Source organism: Periplaneta americana, chromosome 2 (assembly GCF_040183065.1).
Source record: "Periplaneta americana isolate PAMFEO1 chromosome 2, P.americana_PAMFEO1_priV1, whole genome shotgun sequence".
Lineage (NCBI taxonomy): Eukaryota > Metazoa > Arthropoda > Insecta > Blattodea > Blattidae > Periplaneta > Periplaneta americana.
The window spans coordinates 124911226-124933344 of NC_091118.1; the positions used below are offsets into that span (position 1 = coordinate 124911226).

Here is a 22119-nt window from a genome sequence, read left to right on the forward strand (position 1 = left end):
TGAATGAAAATGAAAAATAAAAAGGCAACTAACAGGCAAATATCCTGATGGGGGAGACAAAAAAAGTTATTTTTTTTCTTTCACCGTGTTAATTATGTCAAAAGAAGTGCTTATAACAATTCTGGCCACTCGACCGCAATTACGAGGGCCATAAAATATAAGTTCACCAGGGGCCGTTAACAGAAAGGAAACACAATTTAATTGAAAAAAAATATTGGAATAGACACATCAATTCTTGAGCTATTTTTCAACATATTCCCCACCGGAATTCAGATATTTTTCATATCATGGGTTCGACAGAGAGGTGCAGACGACTGTCGAACGCTGGTTCTGATCCCAGGCGGCTGACTTCTACGACACAAGGATGCAAACATTTATCCAATGACATAACAAATATCTCAATTCCAGCGGTGGATATGTTGACAATTAGCGCAACAATTGCTGTATCTGTTTCAATAAATCTTTACATGCAGTTATATGTTTTTTTGTAAACGGCCCCAGGGAAAATCACTTTCTGAATTCATTCATTCATTCATTTATTTTATTCCATAGCTCTTACATGAGCAATGAAGCTTTAAGATGTGGAACATGTCAACATTTTACAATATTACAATTACAATTTTTACAAATTTTTATAGTTTTACAATTTAGTAATTTTCTACAATTTTTACAATTTTGTACAATTTTTTTACATTTTTTTTTACATTTTGGCGAGATGTAGTGAGATGAGATGAGGTCCGAGGATTCGCCAAAATATTACCCGGCATTTGCCTTTTCGGTGGGGGAAACCTCGGAAAAACCCAACCAGGTAATCAAATCAAAGGGGTTGATGCCAAGGACTCGCCATAGACCATCCGGCTTCAGTCCCACGGCTGGGGAAAACCTCCGAAGAAACCAAAGTCCAAAGGGGGATCCAACCCAAGCCCGAACGCAGCTCCGGATCAGCAGCCCAGCGAGTCTGTCGACTGAGCAACATCGATGGCTCTACTAAAAGTATACAATACATAGCCAATCAGATTATTAAATTTACAAACGCAAACGATCATTCATAAGTTGAGCTATATTATAATACAAAACAATTTAATTAAATTTAAGGCATAAACAATTCAACCAGTTGTGATATACAGAAATTGATAATACATATCATGCAAACTACTTCAAATTACAAACACAAACAATTTATCAGTAGAGCTATATAGATTACTATTCAATTTAAAGCATATACAATTCATCGGCCAAATCTATACAAATATATACAATACAAAGTAGCATACTTTCATTAAGCTATACAAATTTGTGCAATTAATATCAAGTAGATTAATTCAATTTATAATCATAAACAATTCATCAGTTGAGCTATACATATTACCATTCAATTTACAGTAGGTCTATATACAATACATCAGTAGAGCTACACAGACTAGTAATCATTTTAAGAACATATACAATTCATCAGCCAAACTATACAAACATATACAATCAAATTAGTATTTTCGTTAAGCTATACAATTCATATGAAGTAGATTATTTCAATTTATAAGCTTAAACAATTCATCAGTAGACCTATACAGTATACTATTCAATTTACAGTACATACAATTCATCAGTTATGCTAAACAAAAAATACAATACATAGTAAACAGATTAAGTCAATATAAAAACATATTTTAGTTGAGCTATATAAAATTGTACATGTCATTTAAGTAGAATAATTCAATTCACAAGCATAAACAATTCATCAATTGTGTAGAAGGTATGAGTATGTAGAAATTTGGTTAATTCTTTTCTGAACCTTTTCTCGTTGTTCTTCAAATCTTTAAGATAATTAGGCAGTGCATTGAAGACTGTTATACATGAATAGCGAACTCCTTTTTTAAAACAGCTTAGACTAACAGAGGGTAGATGAAGATCTGATTTATGTCTTGTATTAAAATGATGAATGTCTTGATTAGTACTGAATTTATCTTGGTTCTTAATATACAGCATCATTAGGGAAAGAATGTATTCACAAGGTAAAGTCAAGATTTCTAAGTTTCGGAAAATATTTTTATATGAGGTCCTTTTATGCACACCGGCCATTATTCTTATAGCTTTCTTTTATAAAACAAAAACGTGTTTAGCTTCAGACGAGTTACCCCAGAATATTAATCCATATTTCATTACAGAGTGAAAATATGCAAAGTATGACATTTTAAGTAAGTTTATATCACCAATAGTAGATAAGGATCTTAATGCATAACAGGCAGAGCTCAATTTACGAGTAATACATTCTATATGCGTTTTCCAGTTCAAGTGATTATCCAATTCTAATCCAAGAAACTTTGTGCTTATAGATTCTTTGAGATGAGTTCCATTTAATCGAATACTGTAGGAAACCTGAGCACTATTGTGTGTACTAAATTTGACTGCACTGGTTTTATCAACATTAAGTGCTAGTTTATTTGCATGGAACCATTCATTCATTAGATTCAGCACTGTATTAGAAGTGTTTATAAAATGATCGTATTGTTTGCTTGAAATAATTACACTTGTATCATCTGCAAATAAAATTACATGGGATGAATTGTTTATGATCAAGGCTAAATCATTAATATAAACTAGAAACAACAATGGACCTAAAATTGACCCCTGCGGAACACCATGTTTAATATTTCTAAATTCTGAATAAGTAACTTTATGACTATTTGGTACATTTATTTCTACTTTTTGTTTTTTATTTGATAAGTACGATGTAAACCAACCCAACATCTCATCTTTAATACCATAAAACTTCAATTTTTTTACTAATATACTATGGTCTACACAATCAAATGCTTTAGCCAAGTCACAAAAAATCCCACCTACATGTAGTTTCGAATTTAATGAATTTAGTATTTCATCCACCAAACTAAAAGCAGCATTCTCTGTCGATTTTTGTTTTCTAAATCCAAACTGTTCTAAAACTAATATATTGTTGGACTCCAGGTAATGATATAATCTATTATACATAACTTTCTCAAACACTTTTGAAAATGTTGTTAATAATGATATGGGTCTGTAATTAGCAATAGTACATTTATCTCCCTTTTTGTATTGTACTTGCGGTCGAGTGGCCAAAATATGTGTGAGCACTTCTTTTGACATTATTTACATTGTGGAAAAAAAAAAATAACTTTTTTGTCTTCCCCCATCAGAATGTTTGCTTGTAAGCTAGAAGACAAGGAGTTAGGGTAGACAGATCTTTACCCCATATAGGAGAATAAATGAAATAAATTCTCATCATTAAAAAGTTTTTGATACAGAAAATTGTACATACCTACTAGATTTCTAATGAAAAATCCGACTCCGAACAGTAGTCCAATTATGCATGAGATGCTGGATCCTATAATTAATGTTCTCTCTTGAGAAATCGGTAGAGAAATCGGTAGAGAAATCGGTAGTGAAGTCTTTGATTCTGAGGCATCATGGTATGAGTATACTAAACTTTATAAACGTCTTGTACATGAAGTTATTTAAACGAATCTTAAGCCAATAATCCTCAAACGAGCTCTCAGTGTAATATATATAGAATTTTCAGTTCCTCTAAGGCACTTCATTTCTGCTAAACTGAGGTGAACGATCGTAGGAACTTGTGACCAGAATAATAATTTTCCGAGATTCACCCCCTTTATCGTTCTGTAACGCTCCTTTCCCGAAAATGAGCGGCAAGAACGAACGAACGTGACTTTGTTTCTAAACAAGAGTGGCAGTTTCCGAGGTAAGAGATGTAGTTTAGAGACAACCGCACATTATAGTGGTTTGTATGTATATTTTACACGTTATCTTCTTAAAATACGCTAAAATAAAGACTCCTGCATTTGTATAATAATTATTGAAATGTTGCTCCTTTTTTAGTTCTAAAGCCATTTTCTAAAGTCCACTTTTAAACGTTTCCTCAACCAGATATTACAGAATGTAACATGAAGTTGGCTCTTCACTGGACTACGTTTAAGAAAAATGGAACTGTATATTCTAGACGGAACTGAAATACACAGTCGTGGCATTGATGTAGTTCAAACAATGTACCTTACCGGTAACTATTTCTCGCTTTGTAATTTACTTTTATGGCCAGTGAAAGACTGAGCTTCATTATCCACAACAATGAAATGTAGCGTTCGTAATTTTATTGTAATGTAGTGAATTAGACAGGATACTTAAACAATTATTAGTTTAACAATTATTAATTTGGCAAATGTTTTATGAGGTAGAGAGAGGATTGTCTTCCGTATAAAATATAACACCGATATATGTGAGAAGAAGACCAATTGAATCGAACACTACTGAAAGGCACTAAGTCAATTCTTAAAGAAATGGACATTTTGATAGATTTCTTCAGTTTTTTTTATTTAATAGAGGATGAAAGAAATCAATTATACTTTGTAGCTTAAAATTACCACGGTAAGTGACACCTAAACACAACATAAATATAAGTATAAATTATTATGCTAATAGAACAGTTTTCTTCGAATACCACAGTACTGAAATCATTAATGTAAACTAGAAACATTAATGGACCAAAAATTGACTCCTGGGGAACTCCATATTTAACATCTAAATTCTGAGTAAGTAAATTTGTGACTATTTGGTATAGTTATTTCCGCTTTCTGTTTTTTAAATTTCTCAGTTTAGTTTCTAAGCGATGCCTTATTGGTGTCACTTATGAGGATCCACCCGGTCTTCAGATTGTTGAACATATATACATACATACATACATGCATACATACATACCTACATACATACATACATACATACATACATACATACATACATACATACATACATACATGCATGCATGCATCCATACATACACACATACATAATACATACATACATACATACATACATACATACATACATAAATTACATATAACATACTTCTATTTATTTAAATAGCTCGAATTTATATTTTGTATAAGCCATTAAAAGTGAAGTGAATTATTGCTAATGGAAGCAATAAGTACGAACATTACACGAGACAACGTATGACAATCATTATAAAGTATGAGGTGCATACTTAATTATATATCATATCATATCATATCATATCATATCATATCATATCATATCATATCATATCATATCATATCATATCATATCATATATCCTGTCATGTCATGTCATGTCATGTCATGTCATGTCATGTCATGTCATGTCATATCATATCATATCATATCATATATCATTATAAATTTATTTAAAGTTTCTCAATCATATGATTTATCATTTGTTGCAAATTAATATTTGCCAATACATCTTACTAAAGAAAATATATGAACGTTTTCGCCTATCGTCAGATATTCAAATGTTATAACGATATCTAAAACGTATGTGCAATACAGTTCAGTGTGATAAATATAACAATAAATAATTAAAATTATGAGTTATGTATAATGAGAGTCTAATACCGTTGTAAGAAATGTGTTCAATTTGATTGATTTGTATATGGTTTTTGCTGAATTTGCCGAAAATGTAAAAAAATAAAATATAAATATAAAACAAATAGAACTCTTGTTACATATTTTGTGTTTGTTGCATAGCACTATTAATATATAAAATTGATAAAATAAAAAAAGTTTGTTCTTATATATATGATACAGTTAACGTGAATTTTATGCAAGTATTGCTGATGTTGTAATTAATATTTACAATGTTGTAATACTCGGATAAAATTCACGTTAACTGTATCACATATACATAAGTACAAATTTTTATATTTTATCAATTTTATATATTAATAGTGTTATGCAACAAACACAAAATACGTAACATGAGTCCTATGTATTTTATATTTATATTTTATTTTTTACATTTTTGACAAGTCAGCAAAAACCATAGGCCAATACAAATCAATCAAATTGAACACATTTCTCACAACGATATTAGAGTCTCATTACATATAACTCATGATTTTAATCATTTTAATTTATTGTTATGTTTATCACAGTGAATACTATATTGGACTTACGTTTTAGATACCGTTATAACATTTGAATATCTGATGATGCCATATAGGTGAAAACGTTCATATATTTTCTTTAATAAGAAGTATTAGCAAATATTAATTTGCAACAAATGATAAATCATATGATTGAGAAACTTTAAATAAATTTATGATCTTGAATAGATGTATCTGAAAAAATCGAAATGAATTGTAAGGTATCATATCATATGTAATTAAATCATTCGGAAACCCGGTACCACAATAATTATATTTGCTTTCTCTTTTGTATCAGAGAATAAAGTTTTCTGTGCACCAACAACTCATCATACCCAGATAATGCTCTAGTTGTAGCTTACTATATTCGTTGCCTGAGTATTTATAAATATGTTACGTAGAAGAAAATACGAAATATGACGTAGAGAACCATTCTGTGAAAATGTTGCACGCATGTACAAGATATTACGTTGTAATACTAGTGACTAGTGGGAGGCCAGCGTTTGGTTGACAGAGGCTGCATGGAGCACGAGGTTAATGAAGATGAATTGCGAAATTGGGGTGGAACAATGAAGTGGTGGGTGGAGAATGCAAGAATACATTGCAGGATGCAAACAATGAATAAACTGCAAGTTTATTGAACTGGGCACGAGGTCAGGGGTGTCATACTGTACAGTAATTCTGTCTTGGCAGTGTTCAGCTTTACAGTGCTGAAGTTTCACGCTTGCGTTTAGTTACGAGGCTCGCGAACTTACACCCTGCCGAGAGTAATGAATTTTTAAGGGAGGTGAAAGTTCTTAGCGTGGCTTTATCGGAAATAAAGTAAAATTGGAGGCTATATAGGCCCAGTAAATTCACAGCACGCTAAGAATCTTCTGTATGAACGTTAGGGATTCAGGCAATATCTATACCATGACTTCTCACATGTGAAGTTCTACAATGCTAGAGCACGTCATGTCTCTTGATGTAGATGATGAGGTTGCGTTAGTAAAATTAGGACATTTATAGAAAGGAAACTTGAAAGTTACATTTGTAAGGGTTCTCAAGTCTTATGAAAGATCGGGGAAATATTTAAAATATTTAAATCCCATCATTCTCAGCGTTTTATATGTACTAAAGTAGATCTATACATATAATTAATTTCATTGAAACATATAAAAGTGATATTTTCATTCTCTTGTTCTCCTTTTCTAAGTCCTTCACACTTCTACATCTACATACCTTACCTCCCGCTTGAGTTACCTATCATCGTAGCACAATCTTTACACACGCACGCAAAATAGCATTATATTAGCATTACCAATACATAGATCAACGTCATTCACTATTTCCCCATCGCGCTTATGGAATATCGTTCGCAGAGTCATGGATGGATGGATTAATGAAAAAAATGTTGTAATGGCGGAATATCTATAGGTTTATAAATGAGGAAGTCAGAAGCAAAGGGGTATAAGTGCACTTAAGTTATCTGTGAGAAAATGTGGTTGAAAATACTTAAAATTTCGTAAATTCAGTGAAATTTTTTATTTCAATTTTAGTGTGTGGTATGGTTAAAAGGTGTATCTCTTTGCTATTAAAAGTTTATATGTTTTAGCTTTCCCTGGATGCACTTAACTCATGTTCTTAGAAATGTCACTTGTACCCCTTTGCTTCTCACCCCCTCAAATGATGTTACTTCAACTTCTTGAGTTGCGAGGTACGAATATGTTATGATAAGACCAATGAGATGGACAAGAAATTACACAGAAATAAAAAAAATAATTAGAACAATGAAATAAAAGTCAACTGAATAAGGCAAGACAATAAACAATCTTCAAACTTAAAAAATAATAATGTCATTCCCTAAGTTATTATAGACTACAGTTCGAAAATATTACGGATTCTTGACATCGAAATAAAACAAAAAGTGGAGGCAGGAGGAATGAAATTATTGGAACCCTTTCAGGGTATAGTATCTACTTGTCTACTCTCCTGGACTACAAAACAATAAAGAAATAACACAAGAGTTGAAATGTGGAAAATTGAATTTTAAAAATGAACGAATAACAGGAAAAATTCTTAAATCACGTAACGAGAATTAGTATCTACAGAATACCTAAAAAAAAAAAAAATAATTTTAGCCCTATAGGGCGAAGGTTATTAGACGTCGAATGAAATGCTTGAAAGATAAATTTCTCTCCTAACAATTTTAGAGACAGAACAGATCACACGTCACTCGTGATGTTACTGATGACGAATCTGAGCTTATTTAAAAAATTCAGAGAAGATTTTTATAACTAATTTAGAGATAAATTTTCATTTCCTCATTACGTTCATAGACCTAAAGCAGATCATGTTTTTAAAAATGATCGTTATTGATGTTAACCGAAGTAAAACTAAATAAGTAATATATAAATTTGCTTGAAAATGATATGTTGTCTTTACTCCTCTAAAAACAACAAAGAAATAAAGAAGGGTGTTACTCTCTCATAAATACGCAATAATTCCCCACATCAATCAACACAAATAACATGCTAGACCTCTAATGAAGGTGAATTTCAATAAAGGCTTTATTTATTAAATTTAAAAGACGGGAAGTGCGTAATACATTCACTGGAAGTGATAAAATAATAATTTCCTAAAGCCCAGAATAAAATTACAGATATCCATAAAAAACTGACATCGATTAAAATATTACGTTGAAAATGTTTGAGATGTTTTCTAAGTGAAAACATGGAAAAGTAATTATAAATCTCCTAATGCGATGTATACAATGTCGTAACCATAACCCGATGTAATTTCTACAGCCATAAAATGGACCGTGTGAGAATATGTTGCGGTGTGAAATATAACTTTAAGTGCGTGGGTTTTTCTATAGTCACTATTAAACACAATGTATATATATATATATATATATATATATATATATATATATATAATTATGTGAACATGACTGCATACATATCAAAAATAAATATTTAACAAATTCAAATTCAAATTCAAATTTATTTGCAATTTACATTTGAATTGAATACATATGAATAGATACTCGAAAGGAGCATAATGCTCGTGCTCGGGTACAGTCCAGTAGTCTACATAAATTTTACAGGGTTCAAATAATAATGCTGATGATATAAATAATAGTAACAACAACAACAACAATAATAATAATAATAATAATAATAATAATAAGAATAATAATAATAATAGAATAATCGTGACAGAAATGATACAATGATTGTAATACAAAATAATTCATTAATAATAATAATAATAATAATAATAATAATAATAATAATAATAATAATAATAATAATAATAATAAAACAAAAATATTTACAATAATAAAATAAATACTAAGACGAATAAAATAAAATATAAAACCACTAGCGAGAGTTAACACAACTTAAATAAGCATTTAATAACCGGAAAAAATGCCAAACTCGAAAATCAACAGAAAAGTTCGTTGTATCGCAGACGACAGCAACCGCCGTATTGACATTGTGTTGTGCATTATTGGTAGTAGGGGGGAGCTGAAAGTCTACGTAACTGCCGTTCTCTTCGAATCTTCTCGTAAAATCATGGGAAGTTAATGCTGAAAAACAAAATGTCTACGAGTCAAACTGTCCATTATTACCAGGATAAATACAAATAATACTGAAATATATTAATCGAGTTTCAGTTATAGATCTCTCCTTTTGTGCAAGAGGTATCATATCAAAATATTTTATGAATGGCGGGGAAAATATAAATTTCAATAACTTTCTAGTGACAAGAGATAGTGACAAGTACAATCAAGTGTATCTGTGGCGATGCTAAGGAATCATTTATTGGAGATATACACTGTTATTAATTAAGAAAATGATCTATTTATATTTATTGCAATGTTTTATCTTATAGGGTACATGCATCAGATAAATACAATAAAAATTAGTACCATATAATGCTAGTAACACTTAAAAAAAATTATAATAAAATTTATCAAATATCATACAAACATTTTCACCTTATTTTTAAACTTAAGAATGTGTAAATTGCTTAGGTCTGGATTATTTTTCAATACTGAATTGTATAGTCTTGGTCCATAATTCCTACTGTGTGTTAATCTAGCTGTAGTGTGGCATTTAGGTTCTGCCAAAGGAGTTGGGACATTTTTTCTGATGTTATGTATATGTTTTTCAGTTATAAAATTCATTCGATTTTTGTGAAAATAAGTTAGTAATGTATGTTTATATATTTGCTCAATTTTTAGTACTTGGAATTCAGAATAAATAAATTGTCTCGGATAATCAAGTGGTTTATGCAGACAAATTTTGATGATACGTTTTTGTAGTAATATTAATGGAGTTAAGATAGTCTTTGTCATTCCACTCCATCCTATTTTTCCGTATTGGATGACTGATTGAAACAAGGCTAGATAAACTACACGGAGAACATAGATAGGCATATATGCACGAAGGGTTACAAAGTTGTGAATTGTTAAGATTGATATTACGGATATTTGTTAATAAGATAATAATTTAAACTGGGTTATTATAATGTTTGTTTCATTACGTTATGTTCAAATACAATTTTTAGACTGATAATAAAAATAATTGTAATTGAAATTGATATCTGTAAAATAATTGAAATTATTTAATTACTATCGTAATAATAATGTATTTGGTTTCTGGAGGTCTTCACAAAATTGAAGTTTTCTAACATAATTCATTTTTGAGACGTAATCAATATACGCAAATTAAGAATAGTTTTACATAATATATAATATTGAGTAGTTTGCGGGCCTTTCGTCCACTACCTTTTGTCCCCAATTTGTTTCGTCCATTAACTTTCGTCCACGTTCTCTTGTCCACAACCTATTAATCCATACAATTTACATCCATCCATACATTTTGTCCACACCTTTTATGTCCATAACCTTTCGTCCATCTCAGAACACATGTTTGTGTTTCCTATCTACAATTACAACACCGGAAACATGTTATGGAATGTGTACGAAGCAGTCTTGAGTGGGGAACAGAAGATTAACAATGTCGCCGAAGGTAGGCATAATAAATTTAAATCTCATGGTTGTTCATCATTCCAGCATGAACAGAAATCAAATGAGTAGGTGAATATTCAATTGTTGGGAGAACACGCGAGTCCGAAGTCAGACATATGTCAACAATCATGAACGCACCAGGGAAATGGTTACACCGTATGAAGACTACAAGAACGAGGGCCGGCTGGAAACATATAAGAGGAACTTCAAACAGATTAAAAATTAACTCTACTGAAGTTCTTCAGGAAGAAGAAAATGATAATTAATCATGTTTATAACGCAAACAGTATGTGCAGCTGTCAAAAAAAAAGTGGCCGCACTCGTGAACAGCGAATATTTTCAAAGTTCACTTCGGGTCGCGGCGATGTTACACGATGCATGTGCTTGTACAAGCAGTTCCCGAACTATGAAAGTGTTCCATGTCTGCGCCTCGTAGGCCAGCGATAGAGTGCTTGTTTAATGATTCAAAGGTTGTGGGTTTGGGCCTTCTTCAAGTTTTCATTTTATTTTTTAATCGTTGTTTAGCGATGTAAATGCTATTCAAATTATCATTTATATTCAGTTATCGTTCTTTACGGATATCACGTTATTTATATTTTGTTATCGTTCTTTAGAGATATGAATAAAATTCAAGCCATCATTTGTATTCTGTTATCGTTTTATAACGATATGAATAACAATTATTATTATTGTATCTCCAATGGTGGTTAGCCCTATTTTACATATGTATGTTAGGGCTATAGTTTCATACACAAAAAAGATAAGCATAAAGAGAAATAGAAAAGAAAATTAAATTAGCTTACGCGATGTAAACAAAACATAAACAAACCGTAAATTAGGCATTGCGATTGCAAAATAAATATCAGGTATCAATTTGAAACGTACAAAAACATTAAAAACACACATACGTAACACTTCTATAACACAAATATGCAGCTTTCCGTACCATACATCATAAATTAATACACAATAGTCACACAAACACAATCAAACTATAATTACGACATTGCGACGACATCAAGCATCACATAACTGACTCACATATATAACAAATCAAGCATCCGTTACAACACATACACTTCAACATAGTAACCACACTTTTAAAAGTTACAAATTTGCCTCCAAGAAGAATAAATAAGACACTGTTACTAATTACTATTCTTCTATAATTTCTTAAATACATCTGTAATAAATCTGTGAAATTCCGATATGAATAATATTCACGTTTTTTATATTGTTATCGTTCTTTAGCGATGTAGATAATATTCAAGTTATCATTTATATTCTGTTTTCCTTCATTAGCATTATAAAATAATATTCAAGTTATTTATATTGTTATTGTTCTTTCGCAACATAAATAATATGTATTTTATGTAAGTAATTATTATAACACAAATAACCATCTTTCTTTGTAAAATAGGTTATTTTATTTAGATAATTAAATAAGTATTATATAATATCTTATATTAATTAAACAAACCGATATTTATCATTTATATTGTGTTATCGTTCTTTAGTGATACTGTATTATTAATATTCAAGTAATTTATATTGTAATCGTTCTTTAGCGATATAAATAACATAAATTTAATATTAGGTTTGGAAAAATCCAGTTGCATAATACTGCTATTAGTTTTTATTTTTGTATTATTACATTATACTATCTTGAACCACAATAAAATGAAAAGGAGTAACGAGGAATTGAACCTGAGACGTTGACATCTAAATTTCGACGTTCGTCCGCTGAGCTACGAGGGCAAAAGTGTGGAAACATTTTCGGAAACATTGGCCCAATCACACTCTAAGATTTTCTGATGATTCGTAGAAGCTAGTCCAGGATGCGGGGGGCAAAGGCTAATTGAGATTTCCCGATCTCTGATAGGGTCAAACATCCTGATAGAATTAATATTTAACCCTTGCCGTGACTTTCGGTGAAGTCCGGAGGGCCCAATTAGTCAAATCCACTCTCCTCATCTCCACGCTTGGGTCCCCTGGAATTTAATAAGATGCGAAAGAGATAGTGGTGTGCGGAAAGCAACGGGATGTTACCGCATTTAGGCCTATCCTTCCCAAGAAAAACTGCAAACATGAACAAAGGAAGCTTTTAATAGAAGAAGAAGGATATTCTGCGGACCTCTGGAAAAAGAACTAAGGAAGAGACTAGTGAAGTGCTTTGTGTGGAGTGTGGCATTGTATGGGGAAGGAACATGGACATTACGACGAAATGAAGAGAAACGAATTGAAGCATTTGCAATGTGGATGTGGTGAAGAACGGTGCGTGTGAAGTGGACAGACAGAATAAGAAATAAAATTGTGTTTGAAAAAGTGAGTGAAGAAAGAATGATGCTGAAACTGACTAGAAAGAGAAAAAGGAATTTGTTGGGTCTCTGGTTGAACAGAATAATAGACGACATAAGATATGTGAATCACATGCGGGGACTAAGACCCATATGCACAGTCAACGCCAAGCTAGTCTCAAGACTGTCCCAAGACCAAGAACAGGTCAAGACCGGTCTCAGTTTTCGTACGCACAGTCGCCTTCTCCGTCCTGTCTTGGTCTTGAGACAATCCTGAGACCGTGCTGAGAATATTCGCTTTGGAACAGAATGTTTTCATACATTTATGTCGTCATTGCTGATCACGTGATCAGTTTCCGCAAATTAGCATTGTGTGCGATTGTAAACATCAAAAATGGCGGCTGAACACAAGTTGTATACAGCAGAGGAGAAATTGTTATTAATTGATTTAGTCGGTAAACATAAAATATTGGAAGACAAAAGGACAGATATAATTTCTTTGTCCAAAAAGAAAAAAACCTGGGAGGACGTATGCAATGCATACAACGAAGAAGCAAATGTTACGAAGGTAAGTTAAATTTCGTTTAGTTTTGTTCTTACATATTTATTTATTATCGAATTTCAATAATATCAACTTAATAACGAGCTTCATTGCAATTTGTCTATTCAGATTTGGTAAAATATTAAATATTGGTTGGAATAAACATATCATCTGTTCTAGATTCTGTAAATTTATTTCTTTTTTAGACTATGGTCAAATTTACCAGTTAGGCCTAATTGTACGTATAATTTATGTACGATATTTATGTAGCTTCATTTCAATTTGTTCCCCAGTATGAAATTTATGGATGGGGGAAATATAAGACCACTGGTGTGTTAATTTGTATTAAAACGAAACCTACTTTGGTTCAAGGCTGTAAAACAAAATATGTTTTATATATCCAAGTTTTTTAATGTTAAGCAAAAAGTACCATTTGGAATATTATTTTTAAAAAATATATATTTAGGCTATTCAGTGTGAAATTATGTATCTGTATAATTTAATTTTAATTTTTACAATTTGTGTTATTTCAAAGTTAATTTTACCCTACGTTTTAAACTCGCATTACATCTTGTTAAGTGTGTTCAGATAGCTTCCCTGAGTTCGGGTATTTCTTCTTCAGGAATGCACTAGTAGACTTACATGTTTTCTTTTTATAACAGTATAAGTTTTTTTGCAAATAATAAGTTCATTACTTTGCTTCCTTAAAGGAAAATGAAATGATGGTACCAGTACAGCTTCTTTGATAAAATGACATCATGGGCAGTTTCTGAATATATTATACCATAGAACTATGTCCTTTGTGCTTCTAAAATAACGAGAACAGATTACAATATCAAAAATGGGCCAACATAATTAAAATATTACTATTAATAATCACAAATATAATCTACACTAACATCATACCCAATTTAACATTGCATTAGAATATGCTAGTGGGGGAGGGGGGGAGTAGACTTGTACAAAATAATTAGGAAAGGGAGCAAGCTCTGCCTCGTCAAAATGCAAGTAAATTAAATTAATGGAAGACCCAACAGTTTTTTTATGGAGAAGAATTATTTAAAAAAAATGGCTAAAATGTAATGACAAAAGCATTAATTCTTAACATGCTATAAACTCTGTGGATTCTAATATGTATTTATGATGTGTTATCACAGTACAGTAATGTATGTATGTATGTATTTTAGTTAGCAGTGGCAGTGGCTGGTTAGAACCTCAATAAGGCACCACTCATGAGGCGACTAAGACAGAAAATAATGGAATAGGATAGCCAGTTCCTTTCCCCATCCATTCCATAATTATAGTTAACTAGTAACACAGTTTACTAATCAGTATAATATGTTACAATATTGGTATTATTGATTACCAGTATCTATGTATTTGTATTTCTTCAATGTTTCCATTTTCAGCGTACTGTTCAGCAACTGAAAAAATGCTGGGTAAATATTAAATCGAAGAGAAAGAAAGAATTGGCCCATGAAACAAGGGAAAGACTGAAGACAGGTGGTGGTCCACCACCAGACAACACCACAGAATTCCCAGAACTAGACCTTGTAGTGCCTCATTTGAGCCATAATGTTGGCTTTCTTTTTGACAATGATGCATTGCAAGTCAACAATTCACAACTTTCAACTGAAGGTAATATATAACATTCTTGTATTAATATGAATTAGTTCCTCTGTTTTTTTCAGTCGATTCGTATTCTAATCTACTGTGGTCAGTGAATTAATTAAGAGCCTTAAACAGCATAATATACAATAGACAAGATGAATTCTTTTAAATTTAAAACTTTTGAAATCAAATCTGTGACATGGAAAGGAAACAATTAATTTCTCTTTACAATATAAAATGCATTGAGTTGCTTCATTTCTCTTTCTGCTTACAAAGGCAAAGTAATACAGTTACTTCAACCAGTCATGTTCAATATTTTTCAGTTTCAGTTCACTAATGTCTAATGCATAATGATAGCAAACATTCAGTTGTTATTATTATTATTATTATTATTATTATTATTATTATTATTATTATTTACAGCCGTGAGTGTTGTCGAAGCAAATCCAGAAGACCTACCACAGCAGCATGAAGCAGACATGACAGGCAACCTAGATGATTCAAGTGAAGTGCCTGCAACAACATCCTGCAGAAACAAGCAAAAATTCTCCCCTCGTCCTCTACCCAGAAAAACTGTGATCGAAACAGAGCTGAAATCAAGGTTAAATAGGCTTCAATGGCAGATGAATTATGACGAAGAACTGCACAGCCTCAGAAAGGAGGAAATTAAATACACAATAGATTTGGCTAAAGAACAACTAGAAAATGAACGAAAAGCAGAAGAACGTAGGATAATATCTTTTGAAAGAGAAGAAACTAGAAAACAACAGGCTTTCGAAGCAGAGGAGAGGAGAAAAGAAGAAATACACAGAAGTAAAATGTCACTTTTGGGAAAAAATTAGAAATACAATAATATTTATTTCGGTTTTCTATTTTCGTTTTATTAAAAAATTAAAGTTCATGTTCATTCTGGGGTTTACTTGATATATTAGAGAATTTGTATATTTTAATTTGGTCTTATCATCACTTAAAAAATGTTGTTGTTCCAGTGCCTAGACACTTAACAATGAAGTCATTTGCTGCTTTGCACTGTACAGGTACTGGTATTTTTTTTTTTTGTAATGATCCTGCAGCAATGCTGTGCATCTTTAATGTGATCCATGTTCAACTCTTCAGTTCCATCATACAACACAAAGGTGTATGTAATGAATAATCACCATTTGTTAAAAGAGCGGAAGCGGAAGTCTAATGACAGTTTTACAGTGAAGACAAAAGACCTTTCCAGCAATTCTGAAATTTAAAACTTTCTTTACCGTCATAAAAATTAATTTCAGCATCAGAACTTCTATTGAAAGTGTTTCTAAACTCTTCCACTAATTAAGATAATAATAGCAATAGGGCTTTTGTTTACCTTCCGCCCTTTAAAAAAAATAGGTTTTCAAGAAAAATGTTTTCTTAAAATTGCATATTGAGAAAAATTGTAAGGTATAAAAACACAAATTTGTAAAACAACATCTAATTTTATTTCACAAAATTATCAACATTAATTTAGGGAACTCTTACAAAAAAATGTTATCACAATGTCTTATAAATGTATGACCATTAGTTCAAAAGCCTCTGATTGTCAAATTATGAAATCTTCATAATCGCACCTTGCAAAGAAGACGTCGACAAGTTCAAAACTATAGTAATGAGATATTTGAAGTTTAATGTGTAATAGGTCCATTTGATTTACAGTGGTACCGTACAGACACAATTATGCCCTGCCTCCAAATTTTAACCTACTGCTTGTGGCCATATAGAAACAGATACAGAAAGGTTTTCTCTATTAGGCAGCAGTGTTATCTCAATTCATGAAATGCTTGCACTTGCAGCCCTCTTCTTTCCAAGTTGCGATGTGTGTTTAATTTTCTTCAATGTATGGGAACATTTTTTTCAAGTCATTGACTTTTTCTTTCTTCAGTGACAGTTTTGAATATATTGCATTTGTTGGACTAACTTCCACAATTTTGAATTATCAGTTCAGTGAATTGATGAACTATGCAAATTCGGTTATACTTCGGATGAATTATATGATAATAGGAAAATTTCTATCACAATGTAAGAATCTATCACCTCTAATTGGGAAGAGATGATCTATTTTCCTGAATATACTTGTATGTTAGACTTATCATAAATTGCCTGATCATTATATATATATATATATATATATATATATATATATATATATATATATATATATATATATATATAATCGTCTATGTAAGAGGTTTTGCAAAGATATATACAGTAAATAAAAAAAAAATATGACTGCATTCTTTTGCAAGGAGGGCCTATAAATAACAATGCATCTTTCATTGTATGCATTGCATATTTTCTCTTTTCTTTTCTTTCATTTAGGACAGGGGAATTATTACGTCTGTGTGTTGTTTATTAATATTTTATGTTTATCCACTATCTCAATTTAACAATTTTCATGCAAATGTACAAAGTTAAGAGTTTCCTGATTTCATTGACAATAAAGTGACATAAAACATAAAATCAGCTGCTACAAAGTTAAAGTGATCATCCACTAGAGTTTTACAATCATGAACACTTTCACAAATGCTAAAGAACACACAGAATACTTCACTTTTGTGAAATTATTCTTACTATGTAGCTAGGACATTTCCTTTTTGGCTTTAGTCTGAGAATATTAATAACTCTGAATGATTTTAAGAAAAAGAAATGTTAAGTTTCTTAAAATATAGATGTAAGGAAATATTAAGTAATTTGGGCCAATAAATCACTCCAAATTTTTATCCTGTTAAGAGCAGTTGTACACATTACATTAGCAGAAATTTTGCGAAATTCAAATTTTTATAACTCAACAATAAATGCAACTTCAACAAAATGTTTTGTGTTTGCTGTGTATTCACTGCACTTCATTTGTTACCTTTGTATATGATGATCCATTTCTTGTCATCAATTACATCCATGTAAAGTGGGCAGGGCATATAGCACGTATGAGCGAATCCAGAAATGCATATAGAGTGTTAGTTGGGAGGCCTGAGGGAAAGAAGACCTTTGGGGAGGCCGAGACGTAGATGGGAAGGTAATATTAAAATGGATTTGAGGGAAGTGGGATATGATGATAGAGACTAGATTAATCTTGCTCAGGATAGGGATCAATGGCGAGCTTATGTGAGGGCGGTAATGAACCTCCGGATTCCTTAAAAGCAAGTAAGTAAGAAAAAAAAGCTAAAAGATATATTTTTATGTTAAATACCAATTCTGAATAATATAATAAGATACCACAAACAACCCTTCGATGTACACAAGGAAAAGTGTTCCATCTACAACCCAACCATTCCTTATTACAAGTCGGTGTAAAATTTAGACAACATAAATCTTGTTGACCTGATTGTTGGGGCACGAGACACCATTGCAAGATTCTTCACCAAGTTCTGTAAATATTTAAGACTGGACAACGTATTCATATAATGCATTACACTTACAGCTTTACATGGCTTAATAATCATCCTGTAACAACATCTTAATGGACCAAAAGGTCTCATTCTAAGGAATTTTCTTAGCTTTCTCTTGTACTTTTTTTTTTCAAAACCTTCCAGAAAAAAAAAACGTTGTATATTAAAGCAATATTATTTAGTAAACTTTGTATTATGACAATCACTGATTGCAGAAAGTATAATAATAAATATATACCACAGAAGTGTGACCTTAGTACAAGCGCCAGTGTATCATAGTACTAATGCCATAGGATTTGGGTAACTAGAGAAGAGGCTGGAAATTTCAAGACAGGCCTACACAGCACATAACTAAGCACCACCAGTATTTAAATTTTGGGAGTATTCATGATACAACGCAAAACACCCGAAAAGTCAGCGCTTATGACGGAAATAGCATTCACATGAGAAGTATTGGGCACAGGAACCACGTTGGGGTGTTCTTCTGCAGATTCAAATAGGTCCTGCTTTAAAATGCCAGTAATGTGCAGAATGACATAAGCTATCACTGCTTACGTTGTTCTCATTGTGGTCAGTTTTTTTCATCGAAGACACTGGAACCTCTATTACCGGATGCCATTAACCGTCTCTACTAAATTCCGAGTTGATTTGTGGGCCATGTCGTATCTGAAATTAAGAAATAAAAAAATATACAAGATAAAATATAAATGCTTTATTCGGAAAATACTTGTCAGTACTTTTTTTCCAGATAGGAATAATAAGAGGACCAGTATTAAATATTAATATGCATTATTTCCAAAAGAGTTCTGACCAATAAGAATCAATTTCATTTACCTTCTTTCAGCTCCAGTCCCCAAATCATTGTCCAACACAGGGGTGAAAAGGTACACATTTTCACCAAGTAGAATACCTTTAACTCTGTCGTTCTCAAATTTCTGACAGATAACAGTTTGTGCCTTGATGGATTTTCCTTAAGTCTCTTAGAACAATCTGAAAAAGTTGACACATTTTAAAAACAACTTGAAAAATATTTGAGGAGCTAGATACAGAACTGGGAGGAGTGCCATGAATGGTATATTTTATTTTATTTGGTCTGTATTTAACACACAAATTCAATATAAGCAATTTTAAACATTATGTTATCAGCTTTTTAAATTTTATATATAAAGAGAGAGAGAGAGAGAGAGGCCTATAATATATGAAGGCCTATTGTGCAAAAGATACCCACAAGTTTGGAGAATGTTAACAGATTTTTTTCTCACCATTAGTGACACATTAATGTCAAATACAATAATGATAATGGTTGTAGGCCTAAATAGCAGCAAAGACGTAGTTAATTTATGGGGTTTTTGGTTAGGCCTATGTGCAAATACGTATCAGCTGCATTAAGAAATGAATGTATTCTGAACTTTATATATCATTTTCGTAGTAATTCTTCCTGAACCACATGTTATGTTCATAATAAGCAGGGGGAGCCACAAGAGTGCTTTGAAATATACAGGTGCAAGTAAGTATGAAACGATTTTTTAATGAAAATATTTCTGGCTGCAAACTAATGCCATGTGTTTATATCACTATATAGCCTACATCTCATAGAAGTCAGTGGAGCAAAAGAATATTGCGTCTCCTTTGGTGTAGTTGTTCTGGAAAAATATCACCATTTGTAATCACAAACTTTAATAATGAAGTAATCATTGTGTCCCATTTATGCCACTCATCCCCTATAAATATTAATGAAATTAATTTAATAAACAATAAGACAACTCTCACATGAAGACTATTTCATTGGAACTACAGTATGTACTGTTATTGCTGTATGGTATATTATAGGAAATTTCTAAACCTAAGGAGTAAATACATTTGTATAGTAACGAGGTAACGCTATAGTAAAGAATTATAAACTAATGTAGTTACCAGTAATGTAAATTATTACTAAGCATCACAATCCTGTTGATTTGTGTTAGAACATAATGCAAGATATTTTTAGATATTATTTAAGATCATCTAGCTGCTTTGGTACCAATCATATTAAAATAAAGGCCTACCCAATTTGTAACAAGCTAATTTGTTTGTTATAACCTAACAACACACTGGGATAAAGTTTCTTGACTTGCCTAATAATATGATAAGATGTCAGTTATACTAATTTAAAAGTCTACTATTATATAAAATCGTTTACTTAAGATATTATTTAAGAACACAGCTGATTTCGTACTAATAATATTAAAATATAGCCTAAACAACTTCTAAGAAACTAATTTGGTTATTAGGTTATAACAAAAAACACACTGGGATAATTTTTCGTGCTTTGCGTAATTATGATAAGTTTCAACTTATACTCACTTGAAAGTCTCCTGTTGCTTAAAATCCTGGGACAGTCAAGAGTTGCAGAATTCTTGCAATAGGAAGATCACGACCTGTCCTTGATTCTTCAGTCAGCAATAGTACCAGTAACATAAATACCATTTACGACAGTTGTGAATCTGTAACGTTTTTAAAACTGCTCATCACAGTAAAAATCTAACGAATTTTCATTGTTTATCAAATATTTTCTTGACAACCGTGATTTAAGTTCAATGGTACCTTAATTTCCAATCCTCAGAAACTCGACGGAATCGTCGTCAGCTGTACAATAGCCGCCATTTTTGTCCTCACAGTTGCCTGAGATCGTCCCAAGACCGGTCATTGGCAGTCTTGGCCCAGTCTCAACGAAATCCTGAGAAAATCTCAAGCGCGTCTTGGAAATTAGACTATGCATACGAATTCTGTGTCGCTGTCTCGAGACAATCTCAAGACCGGTCTCAAACTCGACTGTGCATACGGGCCTAAATATTGAATTGTGGGCTTTTGTTTTGTTTTTTGAACGCTTAATTGTTTGAATGTTTTAAGGCCGACGCCAGTAAATTTGTTTTGTTTATCCCACGAAAGTTATTTTTATTGAGAATAAAATCTTTCTTCTTTCCATTTGCAGCCACAATATCATAATGATAAAGTCATGGCATAATATATTAATGAATCTGATGCTAATTACTAAAATAATCGTAAACGAGAAAGGAGCCATTATGTATAGTTTGTCTCTCTCAAAAACATAACAAAAAAGAACATAAAAAGCACGAGGTTGTAGTCGAACGCAGGAGCTCATGAATAAGAGGCCTGAACGCTACCATTACGCTATCGAATCACAGAGAGAATACTTCAATTATAACTGTAGATATCAGGCAACGTGGTCCAACAACATGTAACATCGCCTGTCTCCGAATTATAGCAAAGATACCCGAAGGGAACTTTGT

At 31.8% G+C, this 22119-nt stretch overlaps 1 protein-coding gene and 1 long non-coding RNA gene across 3 annotated transcripts; one reads left to right on the forward strand and one right to left on the reverse strand.

Annotated features, from left to right (window-relative positions):
- Window positions 1–13441: 13441 nt before the first annotated feature.
- Window positions 13442–16670, forward strand: LOC138694562 (myb/SANT-like DNA-binding domain-containing protein 3). The gene is made up of 3 exons (XM_069818421.1): window positions 13442–13838; window positions 15221–15449; window positions 15846–16670. The coding sequence occupies exons 1-3, from the start codon at window positions 13665–13667 to the stop codon at window positions 16262–16264; spliced, it is 822 nt and encodes a 273-aa protein (XP_069674522.1). The 5' UTR covers window positions 13442–13664; the 3' UTR covers window positions 16265–16670.
- A 1682-nt stretch (window positions 16671–18352) lies between these two features.
- On the reverse strand, window positions 18353–21649 carry LOC138694563 (uncharacterized). 2 transcript variants are annotated; one of them, XR_011330975.1, is made up of 4 exons: window positions 21413–21649; window positions 21173–21312; window positions 19664–19819; window positions 18353–19495 (listed from the first exon to the last, which is right to left on the reverse strand). It is a non-coding gene; the product is annotated as an uncharacterized lncRNA (long non-coding RNA). The 2 variants fall into 2 exon arrangements; XR_011330974.1 differs by having other exon boundaries at window positions 21173–21649.
- Between the last annotated feature and the right edge of the window lie 470 nt (window positions 21650–22119).

Coding starts and splice junctions, on each gene's coding strand:
- LOC138694562 (XM_069818421.1), top strand. CDS start 13,665: ATGGCGGCTGAACACAAGTTGTATACAGCAGAGGAGAAATTGTTATTA. Junction 13,839..15,220: donor AAGAAGCAAATGTTACGAAG/GTAAGTTAAATT, acceptor TTCCATTTTCAG/CGTACTGTTCAGCAACTGAA. Junction 15,450..15,845: donor TTCACAACTTTCAACTGAAG/GTAATATATAAC, acceptor TATTATTTACAG/CCGTGAGTGTTGTCGAAGCA.